The sequence below is a fragment of the Pelodiscus sinensis genome, chromosome 13 (assembly GCF_052426305.1).
Source record: "Pelodiscus sinensis isolate ZL-2025 chromosome 13, ASM5242630v1, whole genome shotgun sequence".
Taxonomy (NCBI): Eukaryota; Metazoa; Chordata; order Testudines; family Trionychidae; genus Pelodiscus; species Pelodiscus sinensis.
Window position 1 is genome coordinate 262,044 of NC_143064.1, and position 20,192 is coordinate 282,235.

Here is a 20,192-nt window from a genome sequence, read left to right on the forward strand (position 1 = left end):
CAAAGGAGGTCACGGCATGCAGTCTCTGCTTCTTCTACCACCACCACCACCATCATCTACCAGTCTCAAACAAGTTAGGATTGAGGGAGAAGGAAAGTACAGAAGTCGTCTCAAGAATGCTGATTATACGTATCCTTCTTTCTTCAAGTGGCCTCTGTAAATTCCCACCTTGGCCTTTGACAAGTACTGTAGTACTCTTACCTTGGTGAGCTCAAGAGGTTCAGCTAAATAGAAATTGTAATACTGCCTGAAATTGTGCATATACTTTAGATGGCACAAACTATTCTATTTTGTGAAAATATGAAGAAAGCATTAAATGGTAGCTCTGCATATTAGATATATTCCCATATTAAGAGAAACCACTTCCATGGCCTGATTTAGTCGAGTCCAAACGGAACACTTCTGGGTGAGGAACAGGTATGTTTAGAATACTCTTCAATACAGCAACTTCATGATGATCCCCCATTTACAATTAAGTGAGTTAATGTGTGTCATGTTAATTTTGTATTGCTCTTGATTCTTAAACTTCCATAAGGCATCTGACTTAGTACTCCATGACATTTTGATTAAGTACATTATATTAATCTTGAAAAAGTGTTGAAGTAATCTAACAAAAATGATACTTTAATCATTTCATTTCCATAAACTCATGTGGACTGGCACTAATTATATTATCCTCCTGTGTTTCTTGAGAAATCAAGTCCCATAACAGCCTCTCCATTATCTTGTCTGGGATCAATTTCAGGCTGACAGGATTGTAATTTCCTGGATCATCATCTTTCTCCTTTTAAAATGCCAGCACAAACTTGAATTTCCCTAATGTTCCAACACTTACTTCAGGGAGCAAGGGGAGACACTCAGGAATCTCCTTACCAGCTCTTTTTCAACTCTTGCATGTAAGTTACAGATGCTGCATATAGAACAAGAAGGCAGCAAATGACCTCCTTCAAAGAAACTCAAACAATGCATATATGCATTTTTATTCGGAAAAGTAGCAAAGCAAGAGAAATCTCTTGAACCGCTGTTTGTCTACATAGGAGTCCAATGTGTGTCGGATTTTTGACAAAAAACCCTGATAAATGTCATTAGTTCTAAGACAATAACTAAACCAAACAAGGCAGCACTGATCTTAGAAATTATTCATATATGCAAATGTGGGTTCCAGGACCAAGCAAGGTTGTGGTTCATCTGTTGCCAGGGTTAGAAGGAACTGAGACGGATAGTATGCCTCAACCCCTTTCATAGGCTAACTCTTCAAATGTTCTGTCCCTTTCCTGTTCCAGTAGGCACTGAATTTCAAAGGTTCCATCAGTCCAACCTATACTACCACCATTTCTCAAGTGTAGGAATGTGCAGAGGTCACTTTAGATGAAAGTTTTAAAATATGCTATCTTGCAACTGCTTCCTGCTTATTTGTTTGAGTTAGGAAATTCCTTGAGGCAAGAATGGGATATACATTGGTCTTGTACACCAATAAGCATGTGATCAGCACTTAAAACAAATGGCTTTAATAGCAGGCCATAAACAAATAGCAAAGAAAATTACATACTGTGTTGAGATTTATCTATTGGGATGCTTCAATTACAGCCAATAATACTGCATCTTTAATCATAAGAAAACTGATGGTAGAACCCAGAGACTTTGACAAATTAAGACAGCTGTATGGCAAAACTGGGAAGATTGGCAGGGTAACTGGATACAAGATTGTGATCTGGTGAAAGGAACTAATGCAATTTAAGACCAAATTATGCAGATGCAAAACATATAATTTGTTCCACTACACAACACTGGTATGATCTATTGGTGCCCTCTTTCACAACAGAAAACTAAAATGAAGAAAATTCAAGTAACAGTAACAAAGTAATTAAAACGCTCAATAGATTATTTGGGGCCTACAGCCATACCGGACCAAACACCCCCGATCTCGTCCAATCTCGGAAGGTAAATCATCCCGGGCCTGGCTAGTACTTGGATGGGTGACCCCCTGGGAATCCCAGGTGCCGTAGGCAGCTTTTCTTCGAACAACTGAGTGAAGCTTCCAGATCGCAGGCCCTGGTTCTCGTGGGGGACTTTAATCACCCTGACATCTGCTGGGAAACCTATACGGCAGTACACAGGCAATCCAGGAAGTTTTTGGAGAATGTTGGGGATAACTTCTTGACACAGGTGCTGAAGGATTCGACCAGGGGCCGTGCACAGCTTGACCTTCTGCTCACAAACAGGGAAGAACTAATAGGGGAAGTGGAGGTGGGTGACAACCTGGGAAGCAGTGATCATGAGATGGTAGATTTCAGGATCCTGACCAAAGGAAGAAAAGAGAGTAGTAAAATACACACCTTGGACTTCAAAAAAGCAGATTTTGACTCCCTCCGAGACCTGATGGGCAGAATCCCCTGGGATGTTAACATGAAGGGGAAAGGAGTCCAGGACAGCTGGCAGTATTTTAAAGAAGCCTTATTGAAGGCACAGAAAGAAACCATCCCGACGCGTAGCAAGAGAGGCAAACATGGTAGGCGACTGGACTGGCTTACAGGGGAAATCCTTGGTGAACTTAAGCACAAAAAGGAAGCTTACAAAGAGTGGAAACTTGGACAAATGACCAGGGAGGAGTTTAAAGGTATAGCTCGAAAATGCCGGGGGGTTATCAGGAAGGCGAAAGCGCAAACGGAATTGTGACTGGCTAAGGATGTGAAGGATAACAAGAAAGGTTTCTACAGGCATGTTAGCAAGAAGAAGGTGATCAGAGAGGGTGTGCGGCCCCTAATGGATGAAGGAGGTAACCTAGTGACAGATGATGTGGGGAAAGCTGAAGTACTCAATGCTTTCTTTACCTCTGTATTCACGGACAAGGTCGGCTCTTGGACTTCTGCGCCAAGTGACGCAAGATGGGATGAAGATGGACAGCCCGTGGTGGGTAAAGAACAGGTTAGGAACTATTTAGAAAAGCTAAACGTACATAAATCCATGGGTCCAGACTTAGTGCATCCGAGAGTACTGAGGGAGTTGGCAAATGTCATTGTGGAGCCTTTGGCTATTATCTTTGAAAAGTCATGGAGATCGGGAGAAATCCCGGATGACTGGAAAAAGGCAAATGTAGCGCCCATCTTCAAAAAAGGGAAGAAGGATGATCCAGGGAACTAGAGGCCGGTCAGTCTTACCTCGGTTCCTGGAAAAATCATGGAAGGGATCCTTAAGGAATCCATATTGAGGCACTTGGATGAGAGGAAAGTGATTAGGAATAGTCAGCATGGATTCACAAAGGGCAAGTCATGCCTGACCAATCTGATTAGCTTCTATGATGAGGTAACTGGCTCGGTGGACATGGGGAAGTCAGTGGATGTGATATACCTTGACTTTAGCAAGGCTTTTGATACGGTCTCCCACAATATTCTTGCCAGCAAGTTAAGGGATTGTGGATTGGATAAATGGACGGTAAGATGGATAGAAAGATGGCTAGAAGGCCGGGCCCAGTGGGTAGTGATCAATGGCTCGATGTCAGGATGGCGGTCAGTTTCTAGCGGAGTGCCCCAAGGTTCGGTTCTAGGACCGGTTTTGTTCAATATCTTTATTAATGATCTGGATGAGGGGATGGATTGCACCCTCAGCAAGTTTGCAGATGACACTAAGCTGGGGGGAGAGGTAGATACGCTCAAGGGCAGAGACAGGGTACAGAATGACTTAGACAAATTGGAGGATTGGGCCACAAGAAATCTGATGAGGTTCAACAAGGACAAGTGTAGAGTCCTGCACTTGGGACGGAAGAATCCAAAGCATAGTTACAAGCTGGGGACCAACCGGTTAAGTAGTAGTTCTGCAGAAAAGGACCTGGGGCTTACAGTGGATGAGAAGCTAGATATGAGTCAACAGTGTGCCCTTGTAGCCAAGAAGGCTAATGGCATATTAGGTTGCATTAAGAGGAGCACTGCCAGCAGATCCAGAGATGTCATCATTCCCCTTTATTCGGCTTTGGTGAGGCCGCATCTGGAGTATTGTGTCCAGTTCTGGGCCCCTCACTACAAAAAGGATGTGGACACATTGGAGAGGGTCCAGCGGAGGGCAACCAAAATGATTAGGGGGCTGGAGCATATGACGTATGAGGAGAGGCTGAGGGACTTGGGTCTGTTTAGTCTGCAGAAGCGAAGAGTGAGGGGGGATTTGATGGGGCTGGACTTGATGACCTTCTGAGGTCTCTTCCAGTTCTATGATTCTATGAATAAGGCAAAATTAAAATATTGATTAAAGATGGAGGGAAGAGAAATTATAAGGAAAAAAGAAAAACAATCTTCTGAAATAAGTTTCGAATTTCACTAAAGATGATGATCTAGCTAAGCTAAACGAAGGCTAAAGCTTATAAAAGTATAATGAACATTTGGTTGGAGTTCGGATTCCTATTTTACTTCATCAATAGCTCATAATAAAAGGCTAAGAGGAAAAAACTACTGTAGAACTTTGCCTTACCTGTGTAGTTGCTAGTCCATTGCTAATGTTGAATCCATTGATTGTTATCTGAATCTGTCCACGATTAATCATCTCAATCACAGCTTCTGCAATTGTATTCATAGGAATGACTGGCATATTGAGGGAAGCATTGCTGTCTGCATTGTCTCCACTATCAGGGCACTTCATCTAAGAAAACATGCAAGATTCATCAATAAGAAAATGCTGTGTTCAGTCTAGTAGGGCTGACTGCACAGAAGTGGAGTTTTCTCACCTTAACAATTTTGACATCAGGCAGGCTGTCAAGGAATGCCTTCAAGTCAATGCCATTCAAAACAATCCTGTTATCATAAATATGGCCATTGGATTTGAAATCAATTACTGCTTTTTTCTGTGGATCAAAAAAAACATGCTTCAATTTACAGTATTAGTGTATTGAATAAAAAAAAATCTCCAAAGAAATCCAAGTACCCACAAGAAAATCATTACTATCTGCTTTCCTTTCTATCACTGTCTCTTACCTTCAGATGGGGAAACATATTAGCATGATCTCCAATGAAGAAAGTGTTTGGCATGTAAGCCAGTTTCTCAGAATATTGCTCTGCTACCTCAACTGGGGAAGTTTCTTGATCCGTGATGATATAATCCATGAACAGTGCCCCACTGGTTCCAGGGTATCCTAGCCACATAGCCTACAAAAAGCAACAGATTTTAATCTTAAGGGTGTACATACCACATGTGTAACTGTAGAACATACTCTGATTCAGCATCTCGGAGTCAGAGTGGAGGGTAAAACAGTAACAGGAAACTTGGAAACGGCAGAGATGCTTAATGACTTCTTTGTTTCGGTCTTCACTGAGAAGTCTGAAGGAATGCCTAACATAGCGAATGCTAGTGGGAAGGGGGTAGGTTTAGAAGCTAAAATAAAAAAAGAACAAGCTAAAAATCACCTGGAAAAGTTAGATGCCTGCAAGTCACCAGGGCCTGATGAAATGCATCCTAGAATACCCAAGGAGTATCATCTTTGGAAAATCATGGGAGACAAAAGAGATTCCAGAAGACTGGACAGGGGCAAATATAGTGCCCATTTATAAAAAGGGAAATAAGAACAACCCAGGAAACTACAGACCAGTTAGTTTAACTTCCATGCCAGGGAAGATAATGGAGCAAGTAATTAAGGAAATCATCTGTAAACACTTGGAAGGTGGCAAGGTGATAGGGAACAGACAGCATAGTTTTTTAAAGAACAAATCATGTCAAACCAATCTGATAGAATAGTGATAGAAATGTAGCCATTACCTTTCCCCACCTCTAATATCATTAACTCACAGACATTTACCTTCTTCCCCCCCCGCATCCCCCTTCTGTTCTGAAATGTGATTTGTCCTTTTCATGTGTGTTCACTTTTTTAAATTGTATCCTTTGGTATATATGGTTGTGACTATTTTCTTCCACTATTTGAGCCCATGAAAGCTCATCATCTAATAAACCATCTTGTTAGTCTTTAAAGTGCTACATAGTCCTGTATTTTGTTTCAATCTGATAGCTTTCTTTGATAGGATAACAAGTCTTGTGGATAAGGGAGAAGTGGTAGATGTGGTATACCTAGACTTTAGTAAGGCGTTCGATACGGTCTTGCATGATATTCTTATCAATAAACTAGGCAAATACAACTTAAATGGGGCTACTATAAGGTGGGTGCATAACTGGCTGGATAACCGTACTCAGACCGTAGTTATTACTGGTTCACACTCCTGCTGGAAAGGTATAACAAGTGGGGTTCCGCAGGGGTCTGTTTTGGGACCGGCTCTGTTCAATATCATCATCATCAATTATTTAGATATTGGCATAGAAAGTACGCTTATTAAGTTTGCAGATGATACCAAGCTGGGAGGGGTTGCGACTAATCTGGAGGATAGGGTCATAATTCAAAATGATCTGGACAAATTGGAGAAATGGTCTGAGGTAAACAGGATGACGTTTAATAAGGACAAATGTAAAGTGCTCCACTTAGGAAGGAACAACACAGAATGGGAAAACTGTCTAAGGAAGGAGTACGGCAGAAAGGGATCTAGGGGTTATAGTGGACCACAAGCTGAATATGAGTCAGCAGTGTGATGCTGTTGCAAAAAAAGCAAACATGATTCTGGGATGCATTAACAGGTGTGTTGTGAGCAAGACACGAGAATTCATTCTTCCGCTCTACTCTGTGCTGGTCAGGCCTCAGTTGGAATATTGTGTCCAGTTCTGGGCACCGCATTTCAAGAAAGATGTGGAGAAACTGGAGAGGGTCCAAAGGAAAGCAACAAGAACGATTAACGGTCTAGAGAACATGCAGGAAGGCTGAAAGAACTGGGTTTGTTTAGTTTAGAAAAGAGAAGATTGAGGGTGGACATGATAGCAGTTTTCAGATATCTAAAAGGGTGTCATAAGGAGGAGGGAGAAAACTTGTTCATCTTGGCCTCTGAGGATAGAACAAGAAGCAATGGGCTTAAGCTGCAGCAAGGGAGGTTTAGGTTGGACATTAGGAAAAAGTTCCTAACTGTCAGGGTAGTCAAACACTGGAATAAATTGCCAGGGAGGTTGTGGAATCCCCATCTGTGGAGATATTTAAGAGTAGGTTAGATAAATGTCTATCAGGGATGGTCAGACAGTATTTGGTTCTGCCATGAGTGCAGGGGACTGGACTCGATGACCTCTTAAGGTCCCCTCCAGTCCTCGTATTCGCTCTCTCTACCAAGGTTCTTACAGGATTCTCAAATGGCTGAAACCCAGCAAAGTGAAAGAATTGTTCACTGGAACAATAAAAAGGTTTTTTTTTTTAAATACAAATCCCACAACTGTGGCAACTATTGGCAGAAATCCATCAAACACAGAGCCAGCTATACACAGTAATGAAGTCAGCTACGGCAGTTGGTTTGACCTGTTTGGAAACTGCTGTGGCCTGGAATTTTGAGGGTTCTCAAGTTTTTCTGCCCATTCTAGAGATTAAAGGTAATTCTCCATACTACTCATTAGGTATGCGAACAACTAGCAAATGCTCATCAGATAGTCGACACACTAGTTGGCTAGTCACCTCCTCTCGCCATTCCCGCCGCTCCTTCCCCCCCCCCCCCCCCGCTGCCTCTATCAGAAAGAGGCTGCAAAGGGTGGGAGAGGGAGAAGGGGATGCTTCAAAGCGTCAGTGCCATGTGGAGCCCGGGGTCAGCTGGGAACTACTCCGCTGCCCCAGGCTGCACTGCTGCTTTGGAATGCTGTGGGGAGCACAGGGCCAGTGGTGGGCTGTATTTACGAGACTATTTTAAAACAGTTACATCAGCAAGCCCAGGAAGCCACTGGTTTCCACTCTGGAACTATGTGGGGGAGGTTAGGAGAAGGAGCCCAGCAGCCTAGGCAATGCTAGTTTTCCAGAAGGGGGATAACCAAGAGCAGAGAGTTGGGAAATGCTTTTTTTGGGGGGGGTGGGGAGGAAGCTTAAGCCACTTCTAATTTCCCCACCCCTTTAGAGAAAGTAGGAACAGAATGTCCCAGGTAGGGAAGAAGAGCTAGGCTAAGGTTTCCTGAACATCCAAGATAGATGTAGCCCCATAGGAACACTGAAAAGAGGAAAGGGTTCACAACCATTACTAGTTAAATGAATCATAGAATCATAGAACACTAGGACTGGAAGGGACCTCGAGAGGTCAATGAAGGAGACAGGAAAGTGTGAACAAGCCCTACATTAAATGGAACCCTTTAAGTCATTTTGCCACTAATTACAATTTTCACCCATTTGTAGTTCTTTGGGCCTGCTGACTCATCACACATGACTGCATCCAGTAGAACACCAGAGGAACTGAAAGTCCTAAATATCTAACATCAGCATTTGCACTGTTCTAAGAACTCATTCAATTCAGTATGCATTGTAAACCAAGGACACTATTATCGAACAATACAGCAGCAATGAAGGATGGGAAGATGGCCTAGCACGTAAGACACTGGACTGACACTTGGTTCCAGAGTTCAATTCCCAGTTCCACCACAATAGCCTTCTATGTCTTGCCCTGTCTCACCATTCCCGATCTGTAAAATGAAATCTCTCTGCCCACCAGGAATGTTGCCAAGATAAAATCCATTAACAATATGAGCATAAATATATTACAGTAATGCAGAACCTGTAAAGATCCACATTTTTATAACAGTAAATTTTTCCAACACTTTTGTATAGCAGAATGAGAAATTTTCTTTATAAAATTGTATAACACATCTTGAGTCACTAAGTAACAAACTGTAGCTCCATCAACAGAATAAAAGTATATCTAACATTCCATTTCACCTTTATATTTAGACTTCACTACTTTAAGTACTTCCACCATCAGTGTTTTCTCTTAACAGCATTCCATCTTCCATTATGTGTTAGTATTGATTTATTTTACTTTGAACACGGCATGTTTGCATATATGCACTGTAAGGACTCTGGTGTCAGTATACTGCACTTGGTTCAGCACAGTGTTTACAGCATTATCTGAATCTGTTATCAAAAAGTATTGCACTTACAGAATCATGTACTCAACTTGGGATTCTTCTATAGTTCATGGAAATAAATTCCCCAGAGGCAACGCTCGTTTCTCCTAGTTATATCCTTCCAGCAAAGAGTGAAACCTGAGGCCTCGTACCAATAGTATGACAAACAACACTAAAAGATATCTAACCTCTGCTCTTACCAACACAAGAAGCTAGCATGCTCAGGAACCATGAAGCAATTTTTTCCCCCAACATTATATACTGGGAAAGGTTAGCGATTGTTTCTAAACTTAAAACAATTATTTTATTCATTTGCTAGTCCCATAGGCATCAGCATGCCACTTCCACAGCACTCCCAACTTGAAGGAAAGGAGAGAAACCAATGTCTTCCATGCCAATGTTGAGCATTGCTCTTACATGAGACAGAGCTCCCCAAATACTGTTCAATTCCTTTACCTGGATAGGTGCTGGTCTGAGAGCAAACAACTCATTACGGGCTCCCTTAGTGTAGCCATTCATGTTAATGAGGATGTGTATCCCATCCTGGTGAATGCGATCTGCTGCCTTTCCATTACATGGTATCTAAAATACAAGAATAAAGAATATTACTAGTTGTTCTTACTTTATCACTGAAGGCCAAAAGCAAGATTATACGTTAACACACCATCAGGTTTCAAATATAGAAAGACAGCCCTATCTAATTTAGGGATATTAAACATAGAACAATGGGCTAATCGAATAGTCAATAAGGGCGCCTTCGACTTTGACTATTGCTGCTGCTACACATCAAAGGCAAAAGCACTACAGGAGCATGGGACCAGCACAGGGCCACGTGGAGCCCAGGGTCTGGCTCAGGGCTTGATGTGGCACTGCTGCTTTGAAGCACGTCTACTTCTTCCCCCTCCTTGCTGCCTGATAGAGGCATCGGGGGGGAGGGGCAGAGCAACTAGTCAACTACTAGTTGTTCTCATCCCTAATCTAATTCAGATGAAAATTTACAGCTCGCTCAAGTTTCCATAGCCACCTCCTCCAAAGAAAGACACTATGAGTTTTCACCCCTTCCCATAATAGACCCCTCACCTCTGGCTGAATTAATGAAGTCTTCAAATTATGGTATAAAGTTATTACGTTACAGAAATCCATCATTTACACTAGTTTAAAACGGCAAGTGACCAGTGTCCCATTTTGAAGAGGAAAATGAACCTTCCCCCCCAGCTCTCTGCCAATCTTACCTGGGAAAATTCTTTCCTGACCCCAAATAGGGCAGTCAGTGAAATCCAGAGTACGTGGGCAACATGCCACAAGTCAAATACTTGTGAAAGAATTCTCTGTAGTAACTCAGAGCTCTTCCCCACATAATGTAAGCACCAGCTGGAGGAGATATTTGCTGCTAGCAGTAGCAAAATCAGCCATAAGCCACTGTAGGCTGTCTCACCATATCATCCCCTCTATAAACTTACCAAGCTCAGTCTTGAACCCAGTGAGGATTTTTGCAGAATAGTACCTTCTTGGTCAAGTTGTATTTGCTGAGTATACTGACCACCCTTAGTCAGGCCTAAAGAAACCTTAATTGTCATCTAACATAAGCTACACTGAATGTGCAAAATGTCATGAGGCCTAGAGGCTACAGATAGGTCTGTGCCATGGTGTGAGCCCAAGGGAGAAGAGGAGGGCCAGGGCCTTGCTGGTCACAGACTAATCTCAGGAAGGGCTAGCTCTTGAGGAGCTAGTCATCATTGTGGAAAGACTGTCATGAGCTTTTAAGCTCCGCTGACCTGCCTTCCCCCCACCCCCGCTGCCTCCTACAGAGGCAGAGGAGGAGGGCACAGATAAGACTCAGTGCTTGGAGGGGAGGCAGGGGGTACCAGCTTAGAAGCCAGCTCCTCCAGAGCACAAGAATGCAGCCGGGTTGATGGAGGTAGGAGCAGGGGAGGCTGCCGCAGAACAGATTCTGTCCAGCCAGGAAACTGGTTTTTAAAACGGTCTCCCCTTCACAGACTGATACAGAGGCAGTGCCCCGGGGTTCCTCAGAAGTGGAGCCGGTAACTCACTGGCTGCCAGCCCCACCTCCAGGGACTATGCAATAGTTCTGTAACCACTAAAATGAACAGCAGTTACATGACTATTCAATTACATGCTAACATCCCTAGTCTGGATAAAACATTCTGAGGTCTTGGGAACCAGGAAGTGTCTGAAGTAGAACCTGCTCTTCCCCATCATCGCTAGGAGCAGGAGGCTTTAAGAGATCCTAGGAGAGTTTAGTGCTTTAAGAGATCCTCCAAGAAGGGTTCCCAAAAAGAGAATGGGAGTGGGTGGGGGAGGGGATGGAACAGAAGTGATTGGTGTAGCCTGAAGAAATGGCTTTAATACACATTTGTCTGATGTGATCTACTTCCAATGATGTCCTGAAACAGGAAGGGGTGATACAGCCAAGGCCCAGGTAGTGGAGAGAGCCATGGCTCAACCAAAATACAAAGAGAGTTTGCTGCAAGCTGTTAGCTAGGTGGTGACAATGGATGAAACATTTTTCTTCTAAAACTGAGGTTTCTTAGTACTGTGCAGTACAAGACTGTTGGGAAGGCTGAAAATTTCTTTTTGGTCACAATAGCATAGATGCCCAGTAATCAGTCTCCTCCCTGAATCCTTTAGTGAGTAGAGCAGTGTTTCCCAAAGGGTATGTCTACACTAACCCTTTAGTTCGATCTAGGGAGGCTAATGAAGGCGACCGAAATTGCAAATGAAGCACGGGATTTAAATATCCCGCGCTTCATTAGCATGTTCCTGCCGGTGGCCATTTTAGAAATTGACTAGCCCAAAGTAACTGCCTGCGTCTACACACGGCAGTGAAACGGGATTCTGAAGTAAAGCCCTAAATCGATTCGCTGGTAAACCTCATTCTAGGAGGAACAGCAGCTAATTCGATTTAGGGCTTTAATTTGGAATCCTGTTTCACTGCCGCGTGTAGACGTGGGCAGTTACTTCAGGCTAGTCAATTTCTAAAATGGCAACCAGCGGGAACATGCTAATGAAGCGCAGGATATTTAAATCCCGCGCTTCATTTGCAATTTCGGTCGCCCTAATTAGCTTCCCTAGATCAAACTAGGGGGCTAGTGTAGACATATCAAATGGTGTTCCGCGGAACCACAGAAAATTCCATTAAAATAACATTTTATGATTAAAAAAATTAATATGTAAGCATTTATGAATTTTCTTGAAAACAATGTTCATTTGTGTTTGCCATGATAAGCGTCCCTGTGTAATGCCAGAGAGTGGGGACAATTATGCCACTACTCAGCGCGGCGCACGCAGTCAGTCAGTGATTGATTGCCTGTTATATACTACCGTAAATCCTCATACTCACTCTCGGAGTGTGGATCATGCGGGTGACAGAATACGAATATACTAGCACCATGTCGGTAGTTATTATCCTTACTTATTTGTGGTGTACTTTTTCAGCTCCATATATAAGACTTATTAGGGGTTCCACAAAATTCTTTCGAGTTTAAAAGGGTTCCGTGGTCAAATAAAATGGAGAAACACCAGAGGAGAGAGATTTCAGAGGGCCACAGAGAACAGCTTGGCCCTTCAAAAGGGATCTCTTCTACTGTGTCCCAGACCTCTGTGGGACACCTAGAGGACTGTAGACATGAATCAGCAGCAGGGTCTCAAGGAGCACGCCATGCCTGTCTTTCTGCAACTTCCTAGATCTGCTCTTTAAGCAAGTGCAGACCTTACATGGGACAAGACATGGGCCATCCCAATGCAACTGCAATGTCCACCTGAGGGGGAACGATCTGTTTCACACATAGCAAGGCTTAAAGGCTGGGGCTGACTATACACCAACCTGAAAGACAACACCAAATAAGGGAACTAACACAGGCAAGGGGGCTGCCACCACTGGGGGGAGGGGAGGAAGTTCCGGGAGTGGCTCCTCCGCTCCAGTCACCCCTCCCCTTCCTAGGAGCAGCGGCCGCTGTAAAAGCAGCCGCCTGCACACGTGGAAGAGGAGGAGGCTGCTGCTCAGCACCGGAGGCCCAGTGGGACTGGCGGACAAGGGGCTATCTTGTGGGCTGGGAGGGAAGGGGTTTTAATGGCTGCAGTCCAGGGTCCTAGCCTAAGAGAACATCTGGACTTTTGGTGGCCCGGAGATCTTTTTCCTGGACCACAGGCTACAGGCCTTAAAGCCCCTGCATTAATCTGCTCCCTCCAGGAGCACCGCAGTCAGCTAGTCTCAGTACTCCAAGAGGAAGGTGGAGGAATCCAGGAGCACCACAAATCAACTGTTTGCGGCACTGGGGGAGTGGGAGCAGCTGAGGCAGGGGGAGAGAGGAGCACAGATTCCTTTCCTCCTGGAGCACCACACATCAGTTCATGGCCATGAATATCCCCAGGTTACATCACAAAGAGCTCATAAGAATGGCCATACTGGGTCAGGCCAAAGGTCCATCTAGCCCAGTAGCCTGTCTGCCGACAGTAGTCAGCACCAAGTGCCCCGGAGGGGGTGGACCGAAGACAATGATCAAGCGATTTGTCTCCTACCATCCTTCTCCAGCCGCTGACAAACAGGCCAGGGACACCATTCCTACCCCCTGGCTAATAGCCTTTTATGAACCTAACCTCCACGAATTTATCTAGCTTCTCTTTAAACTCTGTTATAGTTCTAGCCATCACAGCCTGCTCTGGCAAGGAGTTCCACAGGTTGACTACACGCTGTGTGAAGAAGAACTTTCGCTTATTAGTTTTAAACCTGCTACCCATTAATTTCATTTGGTGTCCTCTAGTCCTTATATTATGGGAACTAACGAATAACTTTTCTTTATTCACCCTCTCCACACCACTCAAGATTTTATATACCTCTATCATACCCCCCCTCAGTCTACTCTCTTCCAAACTGAAAAGTCCCAGTCCCTTTAGCCTCTCTTCATATGGGACCTGTTCCAAACCCCTAATCATTTTTGTTGCCCTTTTCTGAACCCTTTCCAAGGCCAAAATATCTTTTTTGAGGTGAGGAGACCACATCTGTACACAGTACTCAAGATGTGGGCGTACGTAGTTTTATACAGGGGCAGTAAGATATTCTGGGTCTTATTTTCTATCCCTTTCTTAATAATTCCTAACATTCTATTTGCCTTTTTGACCGCCGCTGCACACTATGTGGACGTTTTCAGAGAACTGTCCACGATAACTCCAAGATCTCTTTCCTGATTTGTTGTAGCCAAATTAGACCCCATCATACTATATGCAGGGCTCGACAAATTATGGAAAACCCTATTCACCAGACAAAAAAGGGACTCGCCACTCCAACCCATCCCCAAAAAAGTGTTTTTAATGGCATAAATGCCTAATAAGAATAAGAACAGTAATTACTAATACGTTCTTAATAAATATCACCCAAGTTATTAATAAATATCTTATAAACCTCTACCTTTTCCCTCTGCTGCCTTGTCTCCTCCCCTTGCTCCATCAGCTCCCCTGGTGCCTGCTGCCCTCCTCTGCTGTCCTGACTCCTGCTCTTCTCACTGCTCTCAGCCTTCCTGAGACCTGCCCCCTTCCACCAGCCCTTCTCTCCCGCCTGTGCCCACTCCTCCAGTATCCCCACTCTGATCATGTGAGCTACCATCCCTCCTCATCTCCTCTTCTAACACATCCCTCTACACACCTGCCCTACCTCTCTCCTCTAGTGCTGGTCCCTCACCTGCAGGTGTCTGCCCTTCTGCTTCACCCCCAGAATCCCCTGGCGCCTCCCCCTTCCCTCACTGCCTCTGCCCCCTTTGCCGCCTTCTTTCCTGATAGCCACCCCCTCACCACCCTCTGCCCCATTCTCCTCATGCCCCTGTGCCCTCTCACACGTCTTGCTCCATCCCTACCTTTCTCATGCCCACCGCTTCTTTCAAGCCTTCTCCCAGCACCTCTCCCTCCCCCCTTTAGCCTCCAATGCCCTTACCCTCTCCTCTCCCAGCATCACTCTGTCCCCACTCCCACTGACACCTCCCCTCCTGCCCTTTTCCTCCACTGTCTGCACTTGGCCCCCTGGCATTTCTCTCTCCGCCACCCCTGTCCCTTGGTGCCTTCCCCTTTCTTCTTCTTCTCCTGACCTCCTCCCCTCCTCTCAGCACAAGCCCCTTCCCCATATTTTCCCTTTCCCCTCCCCTCAGCACAAGCCCCTCCTCCATATTTTGCACCTCCCCTCCCCTCAACACAGCACAAGCCCCTTCCCTTCTCCTCCCCTACCTGGCTTCTGCCTTCCACTTTACGGGGTTACCAGAGCCTTTTTGAATCCAGCGGTTGCCGGCCGTGACCTCAGGACGCTACGTCACGCCAGCATCCTGGCGTCTGATGGTGTCTCAGCCCTTTGGCTCGCACCCCACCTCTTCATGCCGGAGCTGCACGCAGGCAGCCCGGCACTGAGAATCGCCGCACTTCCCCCTTCCCGGCGGCGCTCTGCTCCTCCACCAGCCAGCGGATTGGATGGGGCCGCGCCATCCATAGCGCAGGCTTCGGCCAGCCCATCACAATGGCCCACCAGGCCAATCTGCCCTTGCACTCGCTAGCTGGTAAAATCTACTCACCACGGGCAAGCAGGCGAGTGTATTTCTCGAGCCCTGACAGAGGCTGTCTAGACTGGCCACTTTTTCTGGAAAAGCAGTTGCTTTTCCAGAAAAACTAGCCAACTGTATACACTGGCCACTTAAATTTCTGCAAAAGCACTGACGATCTCATGTAAAATTGTCAGTGTTTTTGCGGAAATACTATGCTGCTCCCATTCGGGCAAAAGTCTTTTTCCGAAAAACTTTTGCACAAAAGGGCCAGTGTAGACAGCAGAGATTAGTTTTCCCCAAAAAAAGCCCCGATCGCGAAAATGGAGATTTTTTTGCGGAAAAGCGCGTCTAGATTGGCCACGGACACTTTTCCACAAAAAGAGCTTTTGCGGAAAAGGGTCCTGCCAATCTAGACGCGCTTTTCCGAAAATGCTTTTAACGGAAAACTTTTCCGTTAAAAGCATTTGCGGAAAATCATGCCAGGCTAGACGTAGCCTATATGTATAGTTGGGGTTATTTTTTCCAACGTGCATTACTTTACACTTATCCACATTAAACTTCATTTGCCATTTTGTTGCCCAATCACTCAGTTTTGTGAGATCTTTTTGAAGTTCTTCACAGTCTGCTTCTGTCTTGACTACCTTGAACAGTTTAGTATCATCCACAAACTTTACTACCTCACTGCTTGCCCCTTTCTCTAGATCATTTATGAATAAGCTGAATAGGACTGAATCTTTGGAGACACCACCAGTTATCCTTCTCCATTCTGAAAATTTACCATTTATTCCTACCCTTTGTTTCCTGCCTTTTAACCAGTTCTTAATCCATGAAAGGACCTTCCCTCTTATCCCATGACAAAGTAATTTACACAAGAGCCTTTGGTGAGGGACTTTGTCAAAGGCTTTCTATATCTATATCTTTCTATATCTACTGTACTATATCTACTGGAGCCCCTTGTCCACATGTTTGTTAACCCCTTCAAAGAACTCTAATAGATTAGTAAGACATGATTTCCCTTTATAGAAACCATGTTGACTTTTGTCCAACAAATTATGTTCTTCTACATGCCTAACAATTTTATTCTTAACTATTGTTTCGACTAATTTGCATGGTACCAACGTTAGACTTACTGGTCTGTAATTGCCAGGATCACCTCTAGAGCCCTTTTTAAATATCGGTGTCACGTTAGCTATCTTCTAGTCAGTAGGTACAGAAGCCTATTTAAAGGACAGATTACAAACCACAGTTAACAGTTCTGCAATTTCCCATTTGAGTTCTTTTAGAACCCTTGGGTGAATGACATCCGGTCCCGGTGATTTGTTAACATTAAGTTTTTCTATTTGTTCCAAAACCTCCTCTAATGACATTTCAATCCAGGACAGTTCCTCAGATTGATCTCCCACAAGGGGAGATTCCCAAACCTGCACCGTCCTAACATCCTCAGCCATGAAGACTGATGCAAAGAAATCATTTAGCTTCTCTGCAATGGCTTTATCGCCCTTGCTTGCTCCTTTTGTATCTTGATTGAGGGGACCCACTGGTTTTTTAGCAGGCTTCCTGCTTCTAGTGAACTTAAAAATCATTTTGCTATTGTTTTTTGAGTTTTTGGCTAGCTGTTCCTCCAAATCTTTTTTTGCTTTTCCTATTACAATTTTACACTTAATTTGACAGTGTTTATGTTCCTTTCTATTTATCTCACTGGGACTGGACTTCTATTTCTTGAAAGATACCTTTTTGTCCCTCACTGCTTCTTTTACATGGTGGCTAAGCCACGGTGACTCTTTTTTAGGTCTCTTGCTATGTTTTTAATTTGGGGTATACATTTAAGTTATGGCATCTTTAAAAAGTTTCCATGCAGCTTGCAGGGATTTGGCTTTCGTCACTGTGCCTTTTAATTTCTATTTAACTAATCTCCTCATTTTTGTATAATTCCCCTTTTTGAAATTAAATGCCAGAGTGCTGGACTGCTGAGGTGCTCTTCCCACCACAGGAATGTTAAATATTATTATATTATGGTCACTATTCCCAAGCAGTCCTGTAATAGTTATCTCCTGGACCTGATCCTGTGCTCCACTCAGGACTAAATCTAGAATTGCCTCTCCCCTTGTGGGTTCCTGTACCAGCTGCTCCAAGAAGCAGTCATTTAAGCCATTGAGAAATTTTATTTCTGCATCTCTTCCTGAGGTGACATGTGCCCAGTCAATATGGGGATAATTGAAATCCTCCATTATTATAGAGTTCTTTATTTTGGTAGCCTCTCTAATCTCCCTTAGCATTTCCATGTCACTATCACTGTCCTGGTCAGGTGGTCGATAATATCTCTACTGCTATATTCTTATTAATAGGAGCATGGCATTACTATCCATAGTGATTCTATTGAACATGTTGATTCATTTAACATTTTTATTTCATTTGATTCTACATTATCTTTCACACATAGTGCCACTCCGCCACCCACACGGCCTGTTTTATCCTTCCGATATATTTTATATCCCGGTATGATTGTGTCCCACAGATTTTCCTCATTCCACCAGGTTTCTGTGATGCCTATTATGTCAATCTCCTCCTTTAATACAAGGTACTCTAGTTCACCCATCTTATTTGTCAAACTTCTAGCATTTGTGTAGAAACACTTCAAAAATTTGCCACTGTTTATTTGTCTGCCCTTTCCTGATGTATTAGACTCCTTTGTATGTGGTTGCCTGCCTGCTCTGACCCCTTGTCTGTCCTCTCCCTTCCTCTCTGACTACAGCCTAGAGAATCTCTATCAATGGATTCTCCTCTAAGGGACGTCTCCGTCCGATTTACGTGCTTCTCCGCACCAATTGGCTTTCCCCCATCTCCTAGCTCACAAGCCACAGACTGAAGATCACTGCCTTAGATAAATGACAATGCACAGAGACATTGTCCTAAGCCACACAGGGTACGTCTAGATTCTGTCGAAAAAGAGCATCTAGGCTACAGCCAGTAGCTTGACTCAAGCTGGGGACAAGCTGCTCTCTTGCGATCAGAGAGGCAACTGACAGGATGTGGGATCCAAGCACTGGGCTTGTGATCACTCCTCAATGAAAGAGGCACAAAGTGACTTATCAATGAGAGAGCTAGAAACACGAAGACCTTTAATACAAAGCAGAGGATCCAGGGTATGAGCTCTCCGGTTAGCAGCAGATGTGTATAGCAGCCTCTGGGACCAACGGAGGGCAGATTCAAATGGTCCTTGGACACTTGGCCTGCCAGGAACAGAAGGAATGAGTTCTCTAGATCCACATTAAAAGCAGTGTAATGGCAAAACTACCCAACAATAGCACTGTGAGAACTCAAGAGAAACAGAAGCACAATCCTTGGGTATACATACAGACCACAAAAAAGAATTAAAGAGGTGGGAGGAATTAGTAAAGTCTACAAAATTAAGGGAGACCAATTCTGAAATACTATGCCAAATTTTGATGATCATATTTAAAAAAAACTTCAAAAAGTAGAAAAGGCTAAAAAAAAGTGGTCCAAGAATTACCAGTCGGGAAAACCTGCCTTAAAGTGAAAAACTAATGAAAAGCTCAGTGTCTATTTTAGCCAAGAAAAGGCTAAGCAGTTATTTGATTATGTACAAAGGGAGAAGATCTGACAGGAGGCCTTTTAATATAATGGACAAAACAAAAACAAAGATCCAGTGTCTGGAATCTGAAAAACCAGAAAAATTCAAACAAAAATAAGGAAATCTAAGGGGTTTTTTACTATTACAGTAACTATCACTAGAACAGCATCCTTAGGGAGGTGGCTAATTCTCTGCCACCTGAAGTTCTTAAATCTGTAGGTCCTTTTTCTTATTAGACAATCTTTCCATGAAGTGGCCACCGTTCTCATCTGTGTCTCTGTCACAGGATTTTCAACTCGCCGCTCCTGCGCACGTGCCAACGCAGCCACTCCCACCAGCGCCTGCACACGTGCTCTGCTGCGTAGCTCAGTGCCGCACCATGCAGCTCCACTCATGGGGAAGCGTGGCTGCAGTGGCCAACGTGGCAGGCATGCTCTGCTGCGGCCTCTTGCCGTCACCTCCCCCTCCTCCGCCCACCAGCCTGACCACAGGAGCTGTCGTGAGTGAGCCTTGGCTTGTGGAGGAGGGGAGCTGGGTGCGTGGTGCTGCAGGTAGAGCGCGCCGCAAGCAGACCTCGGTCCTGCCATAGGCGTGCCCCAGCCCATACTACTCCTGCCTCCTGAGGGAGACCCACATGGCCACCACCAGCTGCCCTGCCAAATCCAGTGCTCTTTCCCAGCCAGCGACTCTCCCCAGCCTGTCCCGAGCATCCCCTGCCTGCCCTCCCAGCCCATGCATAACTCCACTGGGCACAGCTCGTCCCCCCCCATTTGTAAAAGCCTCCTCCCCAGGCACAGCCCACACGTAGCTCCTACCCCAAATCTGCATATACATTTAAAAGTTCTATTTTAAGGTTATGAAGAACTAACAATTTCATTTTCTAGGCCCTTCTCCTTAACTCCACTGTGGAGATGTGTGCTCTGACTTGCTGCCAGGTTGGATCACCTATTTCCAATATTTCAATAAACAGCACCCCACTACCTTTATCTATCAAATGAATTCCCCTTCAACATGCACAGCTCCTTCAACTCCCCCTGAAAGCCTACTTTCATTCTAATGTGTACAGCATCCATAACTGGGCAGTTGGTTTTCCACAACGGCTCTTTGTGTTGCTTGCCTTC

The 20,192-nt window shown here is 44.5% G+C and overlaps 1 protein-coding gene and 1 pseudogene across 3 annotated transcripts in view; one reads left to right on the forward strand and one right to left on the reverse strand.

Annotated features, from left to right (window-relative positions):
* The window catches only part of OGT (O-linked N-acetylglucosamine (GlcNAc) transferase), a 100,411-nt gene that overhangs the window by 24,123 nt on the left and 56,096 nt on the right, over positions 1-20,192 (reverse strand). For all 3 annotated transcript variants that reach the window (XR_012900194.1, XM_075917997.1, XM_075917996.1), the window contains exons 15-18: positions 9,397-9,522; positions 4,959-5,129; positions 4,712-4,828; positions 4,459-4,626 (exon numbers count right to left, since the gene is read on the reverse strand). Coding sequence is in view for 2 of the 3 variants with exons in the window: in XM_075917997.1 (XP_075774112.1) it covers positions 4,459-4,626; positions 4,712-4,828; positions 4,959-5,129; positions 9,397-9,522 (582 nt within the window). In the remaining variant the exon portion in view is untranslated. The remainder of the gene's footprint in view (positions 1-4,458; positions 4,627-4,711; positions 4,829-4,958; positions 5,130-9,396; positions 9,523-20,192) is intronic.
* Positions 1,891-2,009, forward strand: LOC112547437 (5S ribosomal RNA; annotated as a pseudogene).